Source organism: Acipenser ruthenus, chromosome 50, assembly GCF_902713425.1.
Source record: "Acipenser ruthenus chromosome 50, fAciRut3.2 maternal haplotype, whole genome shotgun sequence".
Lineage (NCBI taxonomy): Eukaryota > Metazoa > Chordata > Actinopteri > Acipenseriformes > Acipenseridae > Acipenser > Acipenser ruthenus.
The window spans coordinates 1,419,514-1,439,107 of record NC_081238.1 but is presented as its reverse complement, the minus strand read 5'-3'; the positions used below and the strand labels follow the sequence as shown (position 1 = coordinate 1,439,107).

Genomic DNA, 19,594 nt, shown 5'->3' with positions numbered 1-19,594 from the left:
ACCCAGCCAGGGAGCCTGACCTCCCTACCACCCCAACCCACCACACAGCACCCAGCCAGACAGCCTGACCTCCCTACCACTCCGACCCACCACACAGCACCCAGCCAGGGAGCCTGACCTCCCTACCACCCCAACCCACCACACAGCACCCAGCCAGGGAGCCTGACCTTCCTACCACCCCAACCCACCACACAGCACCCAGCCAGACAGCCTGAACTCCTTCATACTCCCACTCCAACACAGCACAAAATGAACATGCTTACTGGCACTCTGTCACTGGAATTAGGTTTAGAAGTAGACAATATAGGGGACAGGGCTGACACCTACTGGTGTAAAGATGAACATTTTTTGTTTATTTGTTCCTTCTTTATTTGTGTACACTGAGAGAGGGTGCTCCCCCCAGTCCAGGACAAGCTTGAGGCATGGGGACTGAACTGCTGCCTCACCCCCCTAAGAGAACGCGTGCTCCCTCTAGTCCAGGACAGGCTTGAGGCATGGGGACTGAACTGCTGCCTCACCCCCCTAAGAGAACGCATGCTCCCTCTAGTCCAGGGCAGGCTTGAGGCATGGAGACTGAACTGCTCCCTCACCCCCCTAAGAAAAAAGGTGAACAGTCCAGTCCAGGGAAGTATAATTTTATCATTTATTTGACAGATACAAGAATATTTGAAAAAAAGAAAAAAAACATATTTAATACAAATTTGTTAACATACAGTATATTAGTGCAATATACATTTTTTCGATCAAAGGACACTGATAGTTTTCAGCACAGTGTGCATACAATACTGCAGTTTCTTACACTGGCTTTGCCTGCTGTGTGCTGGGCAGAGCCTCGCTGCGCTGTCCTGTACACATGACAGCAATTCGATCCCAGTGCAGTTTACAATAGATATACCATGGGGCCCTATTTTGAGAGCACTCCACTCAACACTGCAGAGCGCTCTAGTAGTATAGGAAAGAGAACTCCGCTCTCCACACTGCAGAGTGCTCTAGCAGTACAGGAAAGAGAACTCCACTCTCCACACTGCAGAGCGCTCTAGCAGTATAGGAAAGAGAACTCCACTCTCCACACTGCAGAGCGCTCTAGCAGTATAGGAAAGAGAACTCCGCTCTCCACACTGCAGAGCGCTCTAGCAGTATAGGAAAGAGAACTCCACTCTCCACACTGCAGAGCGCTCTAGCAGTATAGGAAAGAGAACTCCACTCTCCACACTGCAGAGCGCTCTAGCAGTATAGGAAAGAGAACTCCACTCTCCACACTGCAGAGCGCTCTAGTAGTATAGGAAAGAGAACTCCACTCTCCACACTGCAGAGCGCTCTAGCAGTATAGGAAAGAGAACTCCACTCTCCACACTGCAGAGCGCTCTAGCAGTATAGGAAAGAGAACTCCACTCTCCACACTGCAGAGCGCTCTAGCAGTATAGGAAAGAGAACTCCACTCTCCACACTGCAGAGCGCTCTAGCAGTATAGGAAAGAGAACTCCGCTCTCCACACTGCAGAGCGCTCTAGCAGTATAGGAAAGAGAACTCCACTCTCCACACTGCAGAGCGCTCTAGCAGTATAGGAAAGAGAACTCCACTCTCCACACTGCAGAGCGCTCTAGCAGTACAGGAAAGAGAACTCCGCTCTCCACACTGCAGAGCGCTCTAGCAGTACAGGAAAGAGAACTCCACTCTCCACACTGCAGAGCGCTCTAGCAGTGTAGGAAAGAGAACTCCACTCTCCACGCTGCAGAGCGCTCTAGCAGTATAGGAAAGAGAACTCCACTCTCCACACTGCAGAGCGCTCTAGCAATATAGGAAAGAGAACTCCGCTCTCCACACTGCAGAGCGCTCTAGCAGTATAGGAAAGAGAACTCCACTCTCCACACTGCAGAGCGCTCTAGCAGTATAGGAAAGAGAACTCCACTCTCCACACTGCAGAGCGCTCTAGCAGTATAGGAAAGAGAACTCCACTCTCAACACTGCAGAGCGCTCTAGTAGTATAAGAAATTCTGAGTGGTTCTTATTAAAATGACTCCAATAAAAGTGTTTGCTTTTTATATCATCTACTTTCTCTTCAATGCATGGATTCCTCTTGTTTAGATTCACTTGGTGTATCAGTTTCTGTCATTCTGGTGATGAATTGAAAAATTACCCCTGTGGCCTCGATGAGCTCTCAAATATTAACTTGCCCCCCTGCAACACACTGCCCCCTAGTGGATGTTAGAGATACCACTGTTGGTGGTGGTATTTGTTACTAATGTATTTCTTACATCCACTAGGGGGCAGTCTAAGCTCATCTGGTTCCTAGTAGCTCATTAAGCAGGTTTTAAAGGATCCCAATGATTCAGCATCAATAGCATGACACGGTAGCCCATTGCATCCCCTCACCGCTCTCTGTGTGAAGAAGTGTCTCCTTCCCTCTGTTCTGAGTCTCCACTTCCCAGCTGCAGTCCTCTGATCCTGGTTTCAATGCTGCACTTACAGCATTAGGGAGTTGTCAACCTCGTTCGTTTAATAAAACGATTCTTGTTTTGAATGTTTACGTGTTTAATTCTTTACAGCCTTCGGATATTTCAGTCGTACTGAGTTGCTCTTCCAGATTTATTTTTCTGCCAGCATTCTGTGAGCTGCTTTCAGGGCAGAGAAACAGATATTTTTATGGCTCTTGTTGGGTCATTTCCTCCAACTCAGCAGAGTGTATTTGCAGCTTTATCTGTGGAGCTGGGAGGTTGATGCACTGCAGGTAACAAAGCACGACCTGCACCTGCAAACACACAGGCAGAGGAGACTGTTACCTGCAGCTCTGGCCAAAAGTTTTGCATGACTTAAAATTTAGATTTGAGACATAATTAAAAAAAAACAAGAATATGAACATAATTTAGACATTTCATTTAACATCATGTAATCAAAGAAACTACAAAATGATATTGCAAAAGTTTGCTGGAAGCCGTGATAGTAGTGGTGAGGGCTCTGGACTCTTGACCGGAGGGTCGTGGGTTCAATCCCAGGTGGGGGGACACTGCTGCTGTACCCTTGAGCAAGGTACTTTACCTCGATTGCTCCAGTAAAAACCCAACTGTATAAATGGGTAATTGTATGTAAAAATAATGTGATATCTTGTAACAATTGTAAGTCGCCCTGGATAAGGGCGTCTGCTAAGAAATATATAATAATAATAGTAATGTTAGATTTCGAAATGCCAGATTCACTTTGTGTCAGTTTTTCATTAAGTATCTGGAAAAATAAAGAGCTGTGTGAAATATACTAACGTAACACTATTCAGCAGGTTTCATTCGACTTTGTGAAGCAAAATTAGTTCTGCAGGGTGAAACCTGTTGTATAATTCATTTCATGGTGCTCCAATGAAGAGCATTCTCGCATCAGATCTGGAATTGTATTTTAAATATCAGAACAGGATTCTGCTCTAAGGATTTCGTGTATAATCTAGTGCACAGTGTGGCAGTGTTCTTACCTGTACGACAATCTCCTGTGAGATGTCCACACACAGCCCGCTGTCACCCAAGGGCTCCTCAGGGGGGCGCAAGAGGCTGGGTCCAAACACTGTGGCCAGGTTCTGGGCGGTCATCTTGTTGACCTCTTGGTTTTGAGAGACTCTGGAGGGGGAAGGACACAGGGTCAGCATTTTAGAAAGACAGGACACAACCTGACATATGTAGCACAGCCTTTTGTGACACTCCACTGTTCTCTACATAAATGTAAAAAGTATGATGGGCATAAACAAGGACAAATGGACAGCTAACCCCCATACACCATCCACATTCTGATACTATAGATAACTTGCTAAAGAATGTCCTTACCAAGTTTCATCACACTTGCCAGTTTTCCCCCATGCTTTTCTCACATTAAGTACACTGTAACTATGCATAATAACATTGTAGTGTAACTGCAATTTACTATGTAACTACTGTGTAAATACATAGTTATTAGAGACACTTCATTTAAAGTGTTAACAGTTATTTTCCCCATGCTTATACTATGTATTTACCACAGTTGACCATGTTTTTTTAATATACTTTACCACACCTCTCTGTGCTTTACAATGCTTCCCAATGCTTTACCATACCTCTCTGTGCTTTACAATGCTTCCCTATGCTTTACCAGACCTCTCTGTGCTTTACAATGCTTCCCTATGCTTTACCAGACCTCTCTGTGCTTTACAATGCTTCCCTATGCTTTACCACACCTCTCTGTGCTTTACAATGCTTCCCTATGCTTTACCACACCTCTCTGTGCTTTACAATGCTTCCCTATGCTTTACCAGACCTCTCTGTGCTTTACAATGCTTCCCTATGCTTTACCACACCTCTCTGTGCTTTACAATGCTTCTCTATGCTTTACCACACCTCTCTGCGCTTTACCATGCTTCTCTAGTGCTGCTCTACACTGTGCTGTGCTACACTGTGCTGCTCTACACTGTGCTGCTCTACACTGTGCGGTGCTACACTGTGATGCTCTACACTGTGCTGTGCTACACTGTGCTGCTCTACATTGTGCTGCGCTACACTGTGCTGCTCTACACTGTGCTGTGCTGCTCTACACTGTGCTGTGCTACACTGTGATGCGCTACACTGTGCTGCTCTACACTGTGCTGTGCTACACTGTGATGTGCTACACTGTGCTGCTCTACACTGTGCTGTGCTACACTGTGCTGCTCTACACTGTGATGCGCTACACTGTGCTGCTCTACACTGTGCTGTGCTACACTGTGCTGCTCTACACTGTGCTGTGCTACACTGTGCTGTGCTACACTGTGCTGTGCTACACTGTGCGGTGCTACACTGTGCTGCTCTACACTGTGCTGCGCTCGCGCTGTGGGATTCTTTTGAAAGGGTTACAGTAGGGAGTGCACCTCCGGAGGTGCTCCAGCAGGAAGAGGAAGGTGTTCCTGTTCACACCGGGGAGGCTCTGCAGCACAGACACCAGCCTGTGCTCCTTCTCAAGGGGATCGGCGATGACTGAGAGACAAGGAGAGTGGAAAACATTCATAGCAGGGTTAGACTTGAGAGGCAACACTAATGAAGGCAAACCGTTTCTCTACTTACAATCGTGTGCAAATGTATCAGAACACCTCAAGATGTGTCACTGGTATCCTTTATATACCCGCCTGCATGAAAACCTCTGGGTGTGAGAATCTCAATTTCCGCTCAGTAATCAGTGATATAGAAACAACAGGCACTCGTGTGTGAAAATGTTAGACCGCTCTGTGCTTTAATTAGGCATCTGAAACAACTTCAAAAAGTCTCCTGCATTTTACCATTTGCAGCTTTTAGTTCCATTAATGAAGTTAACTGTTATTGATTGGTACTTGATTGTAAAGGTGAGGGAGGACAGCTTTTCTTGTTTTGAGTGTTTACCCCCCCCCCCCCCTGCTTACCCAGGGCAGCTGCCAGGGCCTGGAAGTATTGTGGGGGGAGCAGGGGCTCCGGCAGCTCCCGGAGGTACAGTTTGAGGGTCCCGGAGACAGCGTTCACATCGACGGCTTTCAATCTCACGAGAGCGTCACGCAGATCTGCCAGAGACAGAGAGAGAGAGAGGGGTAGTGCTGCTATCACAGAGAGAGAGAGAGATGGGCGGCAATGCTGCTGTCACCCAGAGTAAGCTCTCAGAATGAGTGTCAAATCTGTACTGGCTCAAACTGCTTTGCAATGGGATTATTATTATTATTATTATTATTATTATTATTATTATTATTATTATTATTATTATTATTAATCTCACACAATGAATGTAAAGCTTGAACTGTCTCACACTGATCTGCAATGAGGGGGCGCTATTTCCACCCCTATAGCGGTAGAATGGATGTCTTACTGGTATTGAAGGCTGTCCTCAGGGCCTGCACCTCCGTTGCCACCCCTGATATCCGATAGATCCCCACCTCCTCCAGCCCCCTCCTCTCCACCTCCTCCGCACAGAAGCGCACGATGTGGGGCACCAGCACGCCTTCCCTCCTGGGAACAACACACACAGAACATCACATCACACTGCGGGCATCTGCAGGACTGCTCACACACATCACACTGTGGGCTTCTCCAGGACTGATCAACCAATAGGGCTGTGCAGAGTTTCTCCAAGTAATTTCCTTCAACGTGTTTTAAAGTGACGGCAGCTCACAAAATAATTCCATAAATCTTACCCAGTTATGCAATTCCATTCCTTAAATAGGTCTCGAATGTGCAGTTTTGAAAGAAACACATATTATAGCACAGATGTGTTTTCATTTTAAAACATCTGCTGCTACTCTAGGTTAAAGAAGGTTCTCAGTTTGCTTGCCTTGTTTACCAGGAAGTCTGTTACTGCTTCACTTCCTCACTCCAGCAGCATCTTCTGAGTCACGTTATTGGCTGAAAGCCTGTCAGTCAATAGGGGAAGCAGCTGATTGGTTACTGACAGGAAAGAAGCCAAATCGGTGACATGATCCAGGAAGTACAAGACAGTCTGGCTCGCAAACAGAGATTTCTTTAACCTACTACCTATTGAAAAATGAAAATACGTGTTTCTTTCAACACTGCACACTTCACATCTATCTATATGTGTATGGCAGAGAAAATGCATGGACTTTAAAAACGAACCAATAAAACAACGTCTTCTTGCAGTGTGAATTATTATAAAACGATTGCTAAATAAATTGAGATTTGCGTCTGAATAAGCATTTTTGGGGTGATTGGTTCCTTGGACACAAGCATTGGATGCAATATTAGAAGATTAAAAAAAAAAGTATATCAAAGAGATGAAACATGGGTAAGACAACAAGGAATTCAGGGCTTGGCTATTTGGAGTCACACTTCTGCATTGGCTTTTTTTTTTTATAAACAGTACAGGAGTAATCAAAATGGAATCCTGTGCATGTTTGTGACAGTATTAAATAAAATATGTTTTTGCTCACTCTGCTACAGTCTCAATGTGGATGTTGAAGACCTCGCTTGATTGGGTTGAGGGGATCCCAGGGGGCTGCAAGCTGTGCTCTGTGTACTTCAGGGAGAGGGACAGCTCAATCTGCAACACAGTGAGGACCAGCATACACTCTTATACAAGTTAATATGTCCAGTCTCTTATATCAGTTAATTCATCTTTATATATTATTATTATTATTATTTTATTTAGCAGACGCCTTTATCCAAGGCGACTTACAGAGACTAGGGTGTGTGAACTATGCATCAGCTTCAGAGTCACTTACAATTACGTCTCACCCGAAAGACAGAGCACAAGAAGGTTAAGTGACTTGCTCAGGGTCACACAATGAGTCAGTGGCTGAGGTGGGATTTGAACCGGGGACCTCCTGGTTACAGGCCCTTTTCTTTAACCACTGGACCACACAGCCTCCTAATAATATAAAATCATGTTAATATGCATTGCATATTAATATGCATACAGAGTTCGTATGCAAGCAGACACTTAGCCCCATTGTAGGCTAGCTGCAGAAAGCTGTGTTTCCACTACCTAAAGTGGAAGAGTGCCAGATAGGTGCTGGCCGAGACCACACAGTGTAAGAGCCTCACCTGGTGCAGTGAAACCACGCTGCGTTTCCATTTGTTCAGCAGGGTCTTAGCATCCAACTGAAAAGGAGATGAACAGCAGGTTAAGGAATGTCAGATCCAGTCTGTCACGCTCTTGATTGCGTGTGTTTGTCAAGGCTTTGTGACGACTTCTGTGATGTGATCTACCGGCCCCTGGTGGACAAAGGCCAGCCCTGCAGGTGTCTGCTTGAGCCAGGAGGGAGCGCTGTGGCGCAGTGTGGAGAAACACTTCCTGCTTGTTTTGAGTCCATTGAGCTGGAATGACCGCACAGCAACCACATGAGTCAGATCCTGAGACTGGGGAGACCAGTGACCTCACCTGGACTGTGGTCTTCCCGAGGACCCTGTCTTCTGTCCAGCTGTCCTCTCTGCCCGGCTGCTGGACACACAGGAGACGCAGGTCATGAGCTCCGTCCACCTGCAGAGAGAACTCCTGCAAGAACGACACAAACCCCTTAGAGAAGAGACCCACAATGAAAGCACAGCAAAGGGTAATGAAGCACAGTGAAAGCATGCTGAAGCATAGGAAAGCATTGTAAAGCAGAGAGGTCTGGTAAAGCATAGGGAAGCATTGTAAAGCACAGAGAGGTCTGGTAAAGCACAGGGAAGCATTGTAAAGCACAGAGAGGTCTGGTAAAGCATAAGGAAGCATTGTAAAGCACAGAGAGGTGTGGTAAAGCATAGGGAAGCATTGTAAAGCACAGAGAGGTGTGGTAAAGCATAGGGAAGCATTGTAAAACACTGAGAGGTGCGGTAAAGCATATTTGAAAACATGGATTTTTTTTTAACCAATCAGAAAAGCCATCAGAGGAGCCCTCCGTTAGCGCTGCTGTTACTGATGCACTCTCACATTAATGTGGATGATGCTGCATGTGTGCATGGAAAGGAGACAAGCAAAACCTTCAAATGAAATACAGGACAGTTAACAAGCAGGCAGACAAGCAGCCTCCATTAGATTAGGAAATACTGGAACCCAGGACTCCAGAGATGAAAGACAGGAATGAGAGGCTAGTGAATCAGCCCACTGTTTGTCTGTCTGTCTGTCTGTCTGTCTGTCTGTCTGTGCCACCTAGCCCCCCAGATTGGAACCCAGGCCTCCAGAGGAAGGTGAAAGGCAGGATTGAGAAGCTAGTGAATGAGTTTGCTCACCTCCTCCCAGCTGGGTGTCAAGTCTCCCACTAAGACTCTGGTCTGAGCTTTATTTTCAAAATACCCAAAGCTGTCCACTTCCAGGAAGATAGAGAGATCTACTGAAATGAGTAAAACACTGAGATTATAGCCAACTGCACAGCACTCTCCAATACAAGACTCTCACAGATACAAAGGGTGCAAGTATATGGAAATCTACAAAGCGGTATGCAATTCAATATATTAAGGTAATATTATTCAGCAGATTTAATTCGACTTTGTGAAGCAGAATTAGTTAGTTGTATAGGATGATGCAAAACTGCTGGCCAGAGCTGTAGAGTGGGTTAAAGACCATCCGAGGTCATTTCACCTCAGCAGTGCATGCTGGTCCTGGCTGAAAGCATCCCAGTCATTAGGGGAAGCAGCTGATTGGTTAATGACCAGAAAGAAGCCATAGAAGGGGTGGGGACAAGGAAGTGCAACACTACCTGAAATCAGAGCTTGCAAAAAGAGATTTCTTTAACCTTGTGTAGCATCATTTTTTTTTTTTTAAATGCTTACTAGAAAATTAGTTTATTTCAAAGTTGATCATTTGAAACCTACAGCAGTGTGCTGATTATTAAAACACCCCATTGCTTCTGGAGTGTTGCTTTGCTGTGCGTATGAAATCAAACCACTGGAACTGAAAATCTGGGGAAATGATCAAGATAGGCAAATGAATGATTGTCTAATTTAATTGATGACTTTTATAAGCCACACATGCAATTAATTTAAAATTGTAAGAGAAAAGGAACACAGAACCACAAATGGTCATTTTTTCTTTATCACTGATTACAAAAAATTGAAATTCTCACACCCAGAGGTTTTCTTGAGGTGTTCCAATACATTTGCACGCTGCTGTATATAACGAATGGAAATGCGTATTTAAGGAAAGGTGTAAACAACTCACTTTCAGGCTGCTGCAGCGGTGTTGCTCTGTGGATTACCACACACAGAGTCCCACACAGCCCCAGATCGCTGCTGTCTGCACAAGGAAAGGAGACAGTTAGCTGCTATCACAGACTCCAGAATCTGGTTAAATTCAATGGCAGCATTTCAACTGTAACTCTTTCTCAGTGTCTCCAAGATCAAATAAAACCAGTGTGTGCATCTGCAGAGGGTTCGCAGTACCCGAAAGGTTCAAAATATTTGTAGGAAAAAAAGTTTATTACAGCTCAGTGAAATCCAGGAGTTTGAGCAGGGTTACAAACTCACACTAGCCCTGCTGCTGCTGCTGCTGCTGCACCCAGTCCTGGGGTTCAGAGCTCCCCTCAATGAAGTCTGTTATTAATATTGAAATGATCAGGAGCCAGGAGTTTGAACAGGTTACAAACTCACACTAGCCCTGCTGCTGCTGCACCACCTAGTGTGAGTTTGTAACCCTGCTCAGACTCCTGGCTCCTGATCATTTCAATATTAATAATAATAACAGACTTCATTGATGGGGAGCTCTGAACCCCAGGACTGGGTGCAGCAGCAGCAGCAGCAGCAGGGCTAGTGTGAGTTTGTAACCCTGCTCAAACTCCTGGCTCCTGATCATTTCAATATTAATAATAATAACAGACTTCATTGAGGGGAGCTCTGAACCCCAGGACTGGGTGCAGCAGCAGCAGCAGCAGCAGGGCTAGTGTGAGTTTGTAACCCTGCTCAAACTCCTGGCTCCTGATCATTTCAATATTAATAATAATAACAGACTTCATTTAGGGGAGCTCTGAACCCCAGGACTGGGTGCAGCAGCAGCAGCAGCAGCAGCAGGGCTAGTGTGAGTTTGTAACCCTGCTCAAACTCCTGGCTCCTGATCATTTCAATATTAATAATAATAACAGACTTCATTTAGGGGAGCTCTGAACCCCAGGACTGGGTGCAGCAGCAGCAGCAGCAGCAGGGCTAGTGTGAGTTTGTAACCCTGCTCAAACTCCTGGCTCCTGATCATTTCAATATTAATAATAATAACAGACTTCATTGAGGGGAGTTCTGAACCCCAGGACTGGGTGCAGCAGCAGCAGCAGGGCTACTGTGAGTTTTCTATAGTAATAGACCATTTCTATCTGATTTAATCAAGTGGTTTGAAAATAATGTTACATTTGTATCACATTATGAGCACGCTCTGGAGCGATAGACGACATACTAATAAATAACAGATAGAAAATGTCAAAGTGCGATTTTCACACTTTCGGGTGTGTCAGCTGTTTTCAAATGTGTTCCACACTCCAATGTGAGAATTTCACATGTTGTGTCAACAAGTCACAACACACACAGCGTCTCAAATTAGATTTTCAAACGCCACACAGATTCACTGGTTTTTTTCCATTCGCAAAATATTGCTTATTTTTTGTTTATAAGTTGTGTTAAAAAGTATTTTGAAGACCTTGAAAAAGACTTTCAGTCGAAACATTTGTCATTGAAATCGATTAATTTTCTTTTAGTATTTCAGTTGAAGACACTGAGAAAGACTTCTAGAGGAAACCTTTGGTCATTGAGTTTATTTAGTTTCTCACAGTGTTTCTAGTATTACAGGCCAGAGTATTGAAGGCTTCAGTAAGGACAGCTCTCTCTTACCCTGCAGTGTGCTGTATAGAGAGGGTGAGGACAGCTCTCTCTTACCCTGCAGTGTGCTGTATAGAGAGGGTGAGGACAGCTCTCTCTTACCCTGCAGTGTGCTGTATAGAGAGGGTGAGGACAGCTCTCTCTTACCCTGCAGTGTGCTGTATAGAGAGGGTGAGGACAGCTCTCTCTTACCCTGCAGTGTGCTGTATAGAGGGGGTGAGGACAGCTCTCTCTTACCCTGCAGTGTGCTGTATAGAGAGGGTGAGGACAGCTCTCTCTTACCCTGCAGTGTGCTGTATAGAGAGGGTGAGGACAGCTCTCTCTTACCCTGCAGTGTGCTGTATAGAGAAGGTGAGGACAGCTCTCTCTTACCCTGCAGTGTGCTGTATAGAGAGGGTGAGGACAGCTCTCTCTTACCCTGCAGTGTGCTGTATAGAGAGGGTGAGGGCAGCTCTCTCTTACCCTGCAGTGTGCTGTATAGAGAGGGTGAGGACAGCTCTCTCTTACCCTGCAGTGTGCTGTATAGAGGGGGTGAGGACAGCTCTCTCTTACCCTGCAGTGTGCTGTATAGAGAGGGTGAGGACAGCTCTCTCTTACCCTGCAGTGTGCTGTATAGAGGGGGTGAGGACAGCTCTCTCTTACCCTGCAGTGTGCTGTATAGAGGGGGTGAGGACAGCTCTCTCTTACCCTGCAGTGCTGTATAGAGAGGGTGAGGACAGCTCTCCCTTACCCTGCAGTGTGCTGTATAGAGAGGGTGAGGACAGCTCTCTCTTACCCTGCAGTGTGCTGTATAGAGAGGGTGAGGACAGCTCTCTCTTACCCTGCAGTGTGCTGTATAGAGAGGGTGAGGACAGCTCTCTCTTACCCTGCAGTGTGCTGTATAGAGAGGGTGAGGACAGCTCTCTCTTACCCTGCAGTGTGCTGTATTGAGAGGGTGAGGACAGCTCTCTCTTACCCTGCAGTGTGCTGTATAGAGGGATGGGGGGTGCAGATCTCTCTTACCCTCCAGTGTGCTGTATAGAGAGGTTGAGGACAGCTCACTCTTACCCTCCAGTGTGCTGTATAGAGAGGGTGAGGACAGCTCTCTCTTACCCTGCAGTGTGCTGTATAGAGAGGGTGAGGGCAGCTCTCTCTTACCCTGCAGTGTGCTGTATAGAGGGATGGGGGGTGCAGATCTCTCTTACCCTCCAGTGTGCTGTATAGAGAGGGTGAGGGCAGCTCTCTCTTACCCTGCAGTGTGCTGTATAGAGAGGGTGAGGACAGCTCTCTCTTACCCTGCAGTGTGCTGTATAGAGAGGGTGAGGACAGCTCTCTCTTACCCTGCAGTGTGCTGTATAGAGAGGGTGAGGGCAGCTCTCTCTTACCCTCCAGTGTGCTGTATAGAGAGGGTGAGGACAGCTCTCTCTTACCCTGCAGTGTGCTGTATAGAGAGGGTGAGGACAGCTCTCTCTTACCCTGCAGTGTGCTGTATAGAGAGGGTGAGGACAGCTCTCTCTTACCCTGCAGTGTGCTGTATAGAGAGGGTGAGGACAGCTCTCTCTTACCCTGCAGTGCTGTATAGAGAGGGTGAGGACAGCTCTCTCTTACCCTGCAGTGTGCTGTATAGAGAGGGTGAGGATAGCTCTCTCATACCCTGCAGTGTGCTGTATAGAGAGGGTGAGGACAGCTCTCCCTTACCCTGCAGTGTGCTGTATAGAGAGGGTGAGGACAGCTCTCTCTTACCCTGCAGTGTGCTGTATAGAGAGGTTGAGGACAGCTCTCTCTTACCCTGCAGTGTGCTGTATAGAGAGGGTGAGGACAGCTCTCTCTTACCCTCCAGTGTGCTGTATAGAGAGGGTGAGGACAGCTCTCTCTTACCCTGCAGTGTGCTGTATAGAGAGGGTGAGGACAGCTCTCTCTTACCCTGCAGTGTGCTGTATAGAGGGGGTGAGGACAGCTCTCTCATACCCTGCAGTGTGCTGTATAGAGAGGTTGAGGACAGCTCTCTCTTACCCTGCAGTGTGCTGTATAGAGAGGGTGAGGACAGCTCACTCTTACCCTGCAGTGTGCTGTATAGAGGGGGTGAGGACAGCTCTCTCTTACCCTGCAGTGTGCTGTATGGAGGGGGGGGGGGGGGCAGATCTTTCTTACCCTCCAGTGTGCTGTATAGAGGGGGGTGGTGTGTGGTCCGGAGTTTGAAACACGAGTTTGTGAGATTGAGCAAGTCCGGTGAAACACGTTCGCAACCTGAAAAGAAAATATAATACTGAATAATTACTATTATAATAGTATAATAATAATAGAATAGAATATAGAATATAGAACTGCATATATCTTTTTAATAAATAACACATTCTACATTCTAAAAGATGAATGAATTCTGGTTATAACACATTTTTATTATATATATATATATATATCACATTCCTTTAGACAGTCTCTGGTGTCTCTATAGCAGACAATGCAGGCTCGGTGGTCAAGTGGTTAAAGAAAGGGGCTCCACACCAGGAGGTTCAAATCCCGGCTCAGCCACTGACTCCCTGTGTGTGTGTGACCCTGAGCAAGTCACTGAACCTCCTTGTGCTCTGTCCTTCGGATGAGACGTCAAACAAACAAGCTCCTATTGGCAGTGACTCTGCAGCAGCAGCAGTTGTTGATGAAGCATAGCTCACCCCCCTAGTCTCTGTAAGTCGCTTTGGATAAAAGCATCTGCTAAATAACTTAATAATAATAATGACATCTCAGCCCCTGACAATCTCCTATTACTTTCACACTTATAGAAATGAGAAGGATGGCTATTGCTTTAATGTAAAGTCAGTAAGCAACTCACTCTCTCCTCTCAGCCGCTCCACATTGTCTCTCCACTCTGACAGCTCGTACAGTGAGGACAGCAACACAGTGTGGCTCTGTGAACGAACAGAACCGATCAATACACTCAACATATTAACAGAAGGGCTGCAGTGTCGATTTCACAACACCAGGGGGCGTAATCACATAACATTATTCAGCAGGTTTCCTTCGACTTTATGAAGCGAAATTAGTTAATCCCGTAGTTGTAGTGCTAAATTCTTTTTTTTTTTAGTTTATAATAATAATAATTGATAGTGTCTTATCCTTTTACCCCTGTTTTTCTCCCTCATTTTAGAATTACCAGTTATGTTCACTGCAGCAATTCTCCACAACAGCTCAGGAGAAGTGAAGCTACATATTAAATTGGAAAGAAAATCTGGGGTAAAATAATCGGGCACGCTAAATTTTAAATCAAGAATCAAGTTAAGAAATGCATGTTGTACATAAGAACATAAGAAAGTTTACAAACAAGAGGAGGCCATTCAGCCCATCTTGCTCGTTTGGTTGTTAGTAGCTTATTGATCCCAGAATCTCATCAAGCAGCTTCTTGAAGGATCCCAGGGTGTCAGCTTCAACAACATTACTGGGGAGTTGGTTCCAGACCCTCACAATTCTCTGTGTAAAAAAGTGCCTCCTATTTTCTGTTCTGATTGCCCCTTTATCTACTCTCCATTTCCCTGGTCCTTGTTTCTTTTTTCAGGTCGAAAAAGTCCCCTGGGGTCGACATTGTCAATACCTTTTAGGATTTTGAATGAACCAGATCACCGTCTTCTTTGTTCAAGACTGAACAGATTCAATTCTTTTAGCCTGTCTGCATACGACATGCCTTTTAAACCTGGGATAATTCTGGTCGCTCTTCTTTGCACAGAGATTGGATACAGAGGGGTTGGTCAGCTACAGCCATTGATGGAATTACAGGGGGACGGGGGGTCCTGATTGTGCTAACAATCACTTTGTGCTCACATTTCGGGGCCCTCCTATTTTTTGTCCCATAGCTGGGGCACTGGCAGTGTGTTTAAATGACAGTGAAGTCCCACAGTACCTTCCCACAGCGGCTGTGCAGCTCCAGGGGGAGAGAGGGAGAGTGGCTCAGGATCCACAGCTCACAATCCAGCAGTTTCTTCCGGGCTCTGTCTATAGTGCGAGAGGACAGGACCCGGCTGCCCTTCTGAAATGATACAAACTCACAGTCACACCAGCTCACATACAGGGGGTGCTTCATGTCTTGCTCCCTCCTTTTTGGAGCTCACCAAATACTGTAATAATGTATGTATTTATTATATTGAAACGTCATGAAATCTGTTAACTGTGCACCAGGTTGCAGGGCGTTTGCTACTCAAAGAGATCCATTTCAATGTATTTATTTTTTGTTTCCGACCGGAGATATCCAAGCTGAGGAAAATCAAATGAAACGGGCGTCAGTCATACCTGACGCTTTTCTATTGGCTTTGGATATCTCCGCCCCACTCGAGCACAGCCAATCAGAGAGGACTCCTAAACTGGAAGCGGTGAAACCTGTTGTATAATTAACAAAGTGTTCTAATGCAGAACCCCAAAGGGGAGGCATCTATTATCTTACGAGCCCCTGAAAAATACACGTTGAAAAGGAGCTATTTATGTCCTTTTAATTTTCATCATAATTTTTAAAGAACATATTTAGAAGGACAGTTTTTTATTAGCAATCATTGTTTTTGAGTGAGTGTTTATTTTTACTGCAATTACTCAAATACTCAAGGTGAAAGGCAGGAATGAGAGGCTAGTGAATTACCCTGCTGTCTGTCTGTCTGTCTGCCTGCCTGCCTGTCTGTCTCTCTGTCTGTCTGTCTGTCTGTCTGTGCCACCTATCCCCCCAGATTGAACCCAGGTCTCCAGAGATGAAAGGCAGAGATAGTGATCTTGCTGCTTGACCTAGTCCTCTGGCTTGCCTCTGTTAACCTACATGCATTTTTTGACAGTGTTAAAAGCTGTGGTTTTCTGTTTGTAGCACAAACCACCAGGCACATTTAGCCGGATGAAAGAGCAGTGTGGTTGACAGCTTGCTTGTGCAATTTGTTAGCTGCTCATGCATTAAAACGAAGTGAAAGTCCAGTAAGAATCCACAGTACCCTTCGCAGCTGTATTTCCTGGCGCAGGTGGAAGGCCTTCTGCTTCATTTGGTCCATCCTGCACTGCGTGTCGGGGGGGAGCTGGCACTCCGGACCGGGGATGAGAGAGAGGCCTGTCAGTGGGAGATACCAGACGAACCTGTACTGGGGCTGCCGGCTGAGGAGACAGAAGCAGGAAGGGGCATTGGGAGGGCATGAGAAGCTTTATTAGGGTGAAAATCAATAGCTCCAAATGCCCTTCTAAAGTAACGTTCACTAACAAAACAATTCTGTATATACATTTTTTGTTTTGTATTGAGTTTTTCTAGAAATCTGCCTTGGCTTTGAGCTAGCACTGATCAACCATTGTTGAAGCCGACACCCTGGGATCCTTCAAGAAGCTGCTTGATGAGATTCTGGGATCAATAAGCTACTAACAACCAAATGAGCAAGATGGGCCGGATGGCCTCCTCTCGTTTGTAAACTTTCTTATGTTCTTATGTTCTAAATCACATGTCAATAGAACCTTCCATCCCCACGTACTGTTCAGTCCCAGTTAACATTCTCTAGACAAGCTCAAAAGTCAGGTAAAGACAGATTTAGTGACAATTTGCTATAATATGTGTTTCTTTCAAAACTACACATGTGAGACCTATGTAGTTAATGGAAGTGCAAAACAGCTCAGGTTTGTGGAATTATTTTGTGAAACACGGATGGCAGCTGAACCAGCCCCCTCTCCTCAGAGTACCCACCCTGCCTTGAGCTTGGCACAGAGAATCAGGTCAGTGAAGAGAAAGACGTGGCGCAGATTGCGAGTGCCATCGGATAAATCGACGAGGAACCCGTCCTTCACCAGCTGTCGAATCTGAGGACACAAAAGAGCACAGGAAGTGACAGGGTACCAGGAAGTAGCAAATTCCTTCCTATTTACTCATCCTGAGTAGTGCAGGTACTCCTTCCCTTCAAACCATGTGACAATCTGACCTTTCAGCTCTCTCCCTGTCTATTTACAGCGTGGAGAGCAGGAGGGGCTGGCAGAGTTGCACATGGTGTGAATGGAATAAAGAAGGATTTTCAGTCCTGGCAGTTAGGATTCCCCAGACAAGGTCAAAGCAGCTCAAAGCCAGGTAAAGGCAGATTTAAAGGAAAATGAGATCTCAATACTGGATAAACCAGAACCCCTCAGAATGATTGCAAAGACCCTGCAATAGTAGACAACCCAGTTATAACTAATGTGATAGTTTCCTATTTGGAAATGGTGCTCAGTGAAATCGTTCACGTAACAGGAACTGAAATGCATGTAGCAACATTATATCAGCTAGGGTTTCTTAATATCTTTTTTAGCATGTCCAATTAAAACTCCTTCACTGAACTCCCCACAACAGCTCAGGGGAACCGAAGGTCAGTGGGGGTCCTCTGATCCACAAGCCATTTGCCTCTTTACACCCGGGAGCTGCACAGCGGATGTGAGCTACCGCCCCCTAGAGGACAAGCCAAGGTGTTGAGCTCACCAAGTACCAGTAGGGTACGCGGTAACGCGGTGAGGAGAAACAGTCCCTGCTGATCTTACCTCCCTAACCCAGCGCCAGAGCCAATGCTTCCTGTGGAATCCCCAGTGAAGATCGACACAGCCAGGAACCTGCGCTCCCCTGACTGTGTGACTCCCCCTGCACACCACGCGGCCGTGCCTTTACCAGGGGAGACCCTCGGAGACCCCTGCGCTCCCCTGACTGTGTGACTCCCCCTGCACACCACGCGGCCGTGCCTTTACCAGGGGAGACCCTCGGGGACCCCTGCGCTCCCCTGACTGTGTGACTCCCCCTGCACACCACGCGGTCGTGCCTTTACCAGGGGAGACCCTCGGGGACTCAGTATAATGCTTTATGACTTTGTCTCTATCACTTCAACTGTACTGCTTCCTGCTTTCTTACAACTTCCTGTAAGGTTGGGACCATGGGAATGGGGGCGTGACCCCAGACCATGGAGTTGACCTTCAGCACAGGAAGTACAGCGGATCATCTGCCCTACCGTTCCCTTGGAGATGGTGACAGCGCTTTTCTTGTGTGGAACTTCCTCGTTGACCCCGGACAGGAAGCTGCTGGAGATGCGAAGTGCTTCCTGTAGCAGAGGTCGATCGGGGTGGTCTTCGGGAGTGTGTTTTAAAAGGTCCTGCCCCAATCACAGGAAAAGCAGACAGGTGCGCCATTAAAATATGTCAAGGGTGTTTGTAATGGGTCAAATGTAAAAGCTCACTTAGTATTAACTTACATGTAAAACCAACGTGGTTTTGGTGACTCTGTCCAAAGGTTTGTACAAAAGAGCTGTAAATAAAATAGCAAAGATCCATGTCACATTAAACGAATTTCAAGGTAGTATTCTATTATTAGGAGTATATGCCAAATATTCTGTAGTGTACATATCAAACACATTGCACATTAATATCACTGCACATACAGCATTCACTGGACGATTCTTACATGCATATTGTACACCACAGAAATATCCAGATGACGTGATAATGAGATTCTATATATGCACAGTGCCAGGACTATGATTTAAAAATATGTTTATTTTAAAAAGCAAAACGGTTCAGAATATTAAATTAGGACATTATTAATATTATTATTATTATTATGATATACTTTAATAATGCCTTTTAAGCTTACTGTGCCTGAATAGATTATAACTCCAGCCTAGGGAATCATCCATAACTATTGCACTCAATATGATTTTTAAACAAAGTGATTAGAAAAAACGCTTCTCTCACCTTCCAAGGTGTATTTCGTCCTGCAGTTACTACCATCTTTGGAAGACATCATGTTCTTCAACAAGACAAAAAGAAGCATTAACAGCTCAGATCAGCTTGATAGTATGATGTCGTAGCACTGTAATATTGTGTCAGGGATGTGATGTCATATCACTGTAATATTGCGTCAGGGATGTGATGTCATAGCACTGTAATCTTGTGTCAGGGATGTGATGTCATAGCACTGTAATATTGTATCAGGGATGTGATGTCATATCACTGTAATATTGTGTCAGGGATGTGATGTCATAGCACTGTAATATTGTGTCAGGGATGTGATGTCATATCACTGTAATATTGCGTCAGGGATGTGATGTCATAGCACTGTAATCTTGTGTCAGGGATGTGATGTCATAGCACTGTAATATTGTATCAGGGATGTGATGTCATATCACTGTAATATTGTGTCAGGGATGTGATGTCATAGCACTGTAATATTGTGTCAGGGATGTGATGTCATAGCACTGTAATATTGTGTCAGGGCTGGTACCTCTGCCAGTGTTTTGAACCTGTCGTCGGTCTGGGTGCATTTGCGGACCGTCGCTATTGCGCTCTCGTAGTTATCAATGAAGCCGCGATACACTCCCAGCTGATTCACCTGTGCAGGAAAAATATACCCGGTGAAGTTAATACAGAGTCTG

At 45.7% G+C, this 19,594-nt stretch overlaps 1 protein-coding gene across 2 annotated transcripts in view; it reads right to left on the bottom strand.

The window, feature by feature from the left end:
* Positions 1-624: 624 nt before the first annotated feature.
* The window catches only part of LOC117967633 (breakpoint cluster region protein-like), a 31,853-nt gene continuing 12,883 nt past the window's right edge, over positions 625-19,594 (bottom strand). The window contains exons 6-24 of one of the 2 annotated variants that reach the window (XM_059015512.1): positions 19,444-19,551; positions 18,915-18,969; positions 18,416-18,468; positions 18,176-18,316; positions 16,900-17,012; positions 16,169-16,325; positions 15,106-15,231; positions 14,044-14,119; positions 13,365-13,460; positions 9,598-9,672; positions 8,670-8,770; positions 7,840-7,953; positions 7,503-7,559; positions 6,890-6,999; positions 5,815-5,954; positions 5,381-5,515; positions 4,856-4,961; positions 3,458-3,599; positions 625-2,749 (exon numbers count right to left, since the gene is read on the bottom strand). In XM_059015512.1, coding sequence (XP_058871495.1) covers positions 2,642-2,749; positions 3,458-3,599; positions 4,856-4,961; positions 5,381-5,515; positions 5,815-5,954; positions 6,890-6,999; positions 7,503-7,559; positions 7,840-7,953; positions 8,670-8,770; positions 9,598-9,672; positions 13,365-13,460; positions 14,044-14,119; positions 15,106-15,231; positions 16,169-16,325; positions 16,900-17,012; positions 18,176-18,316; positions 18,416-18,468; positions 18,915-18,969; positions 19,444-19,551 — 2,013 coding nt within the window. In that variant the 3' untranslated portion in view covers positions 625-2,641. The remainder of the gene's footprint in view (positions 2,750-3,457; positions 3,600-4,855; positions 4,962-5,380; positions 5,516-5,814; positions 5,955-6,889; positions 7,000-7,502; positions 7,560-7,839; positions 7,954-8,669; positions 8,771-9,597; positions 9,673-13,364; positions 13,461-14,043; positions 14,120-15,105; positions 15,232-16,168; positions 16,326-16,899; positions 17,013-18,175; positions 18,317-18,415; positions 18,469-18,914; positions 18,970-19,443; positions 19,552-19,594) is intronic. The other variant, XM_059015513.1, reaches the window with a different exon arrangement.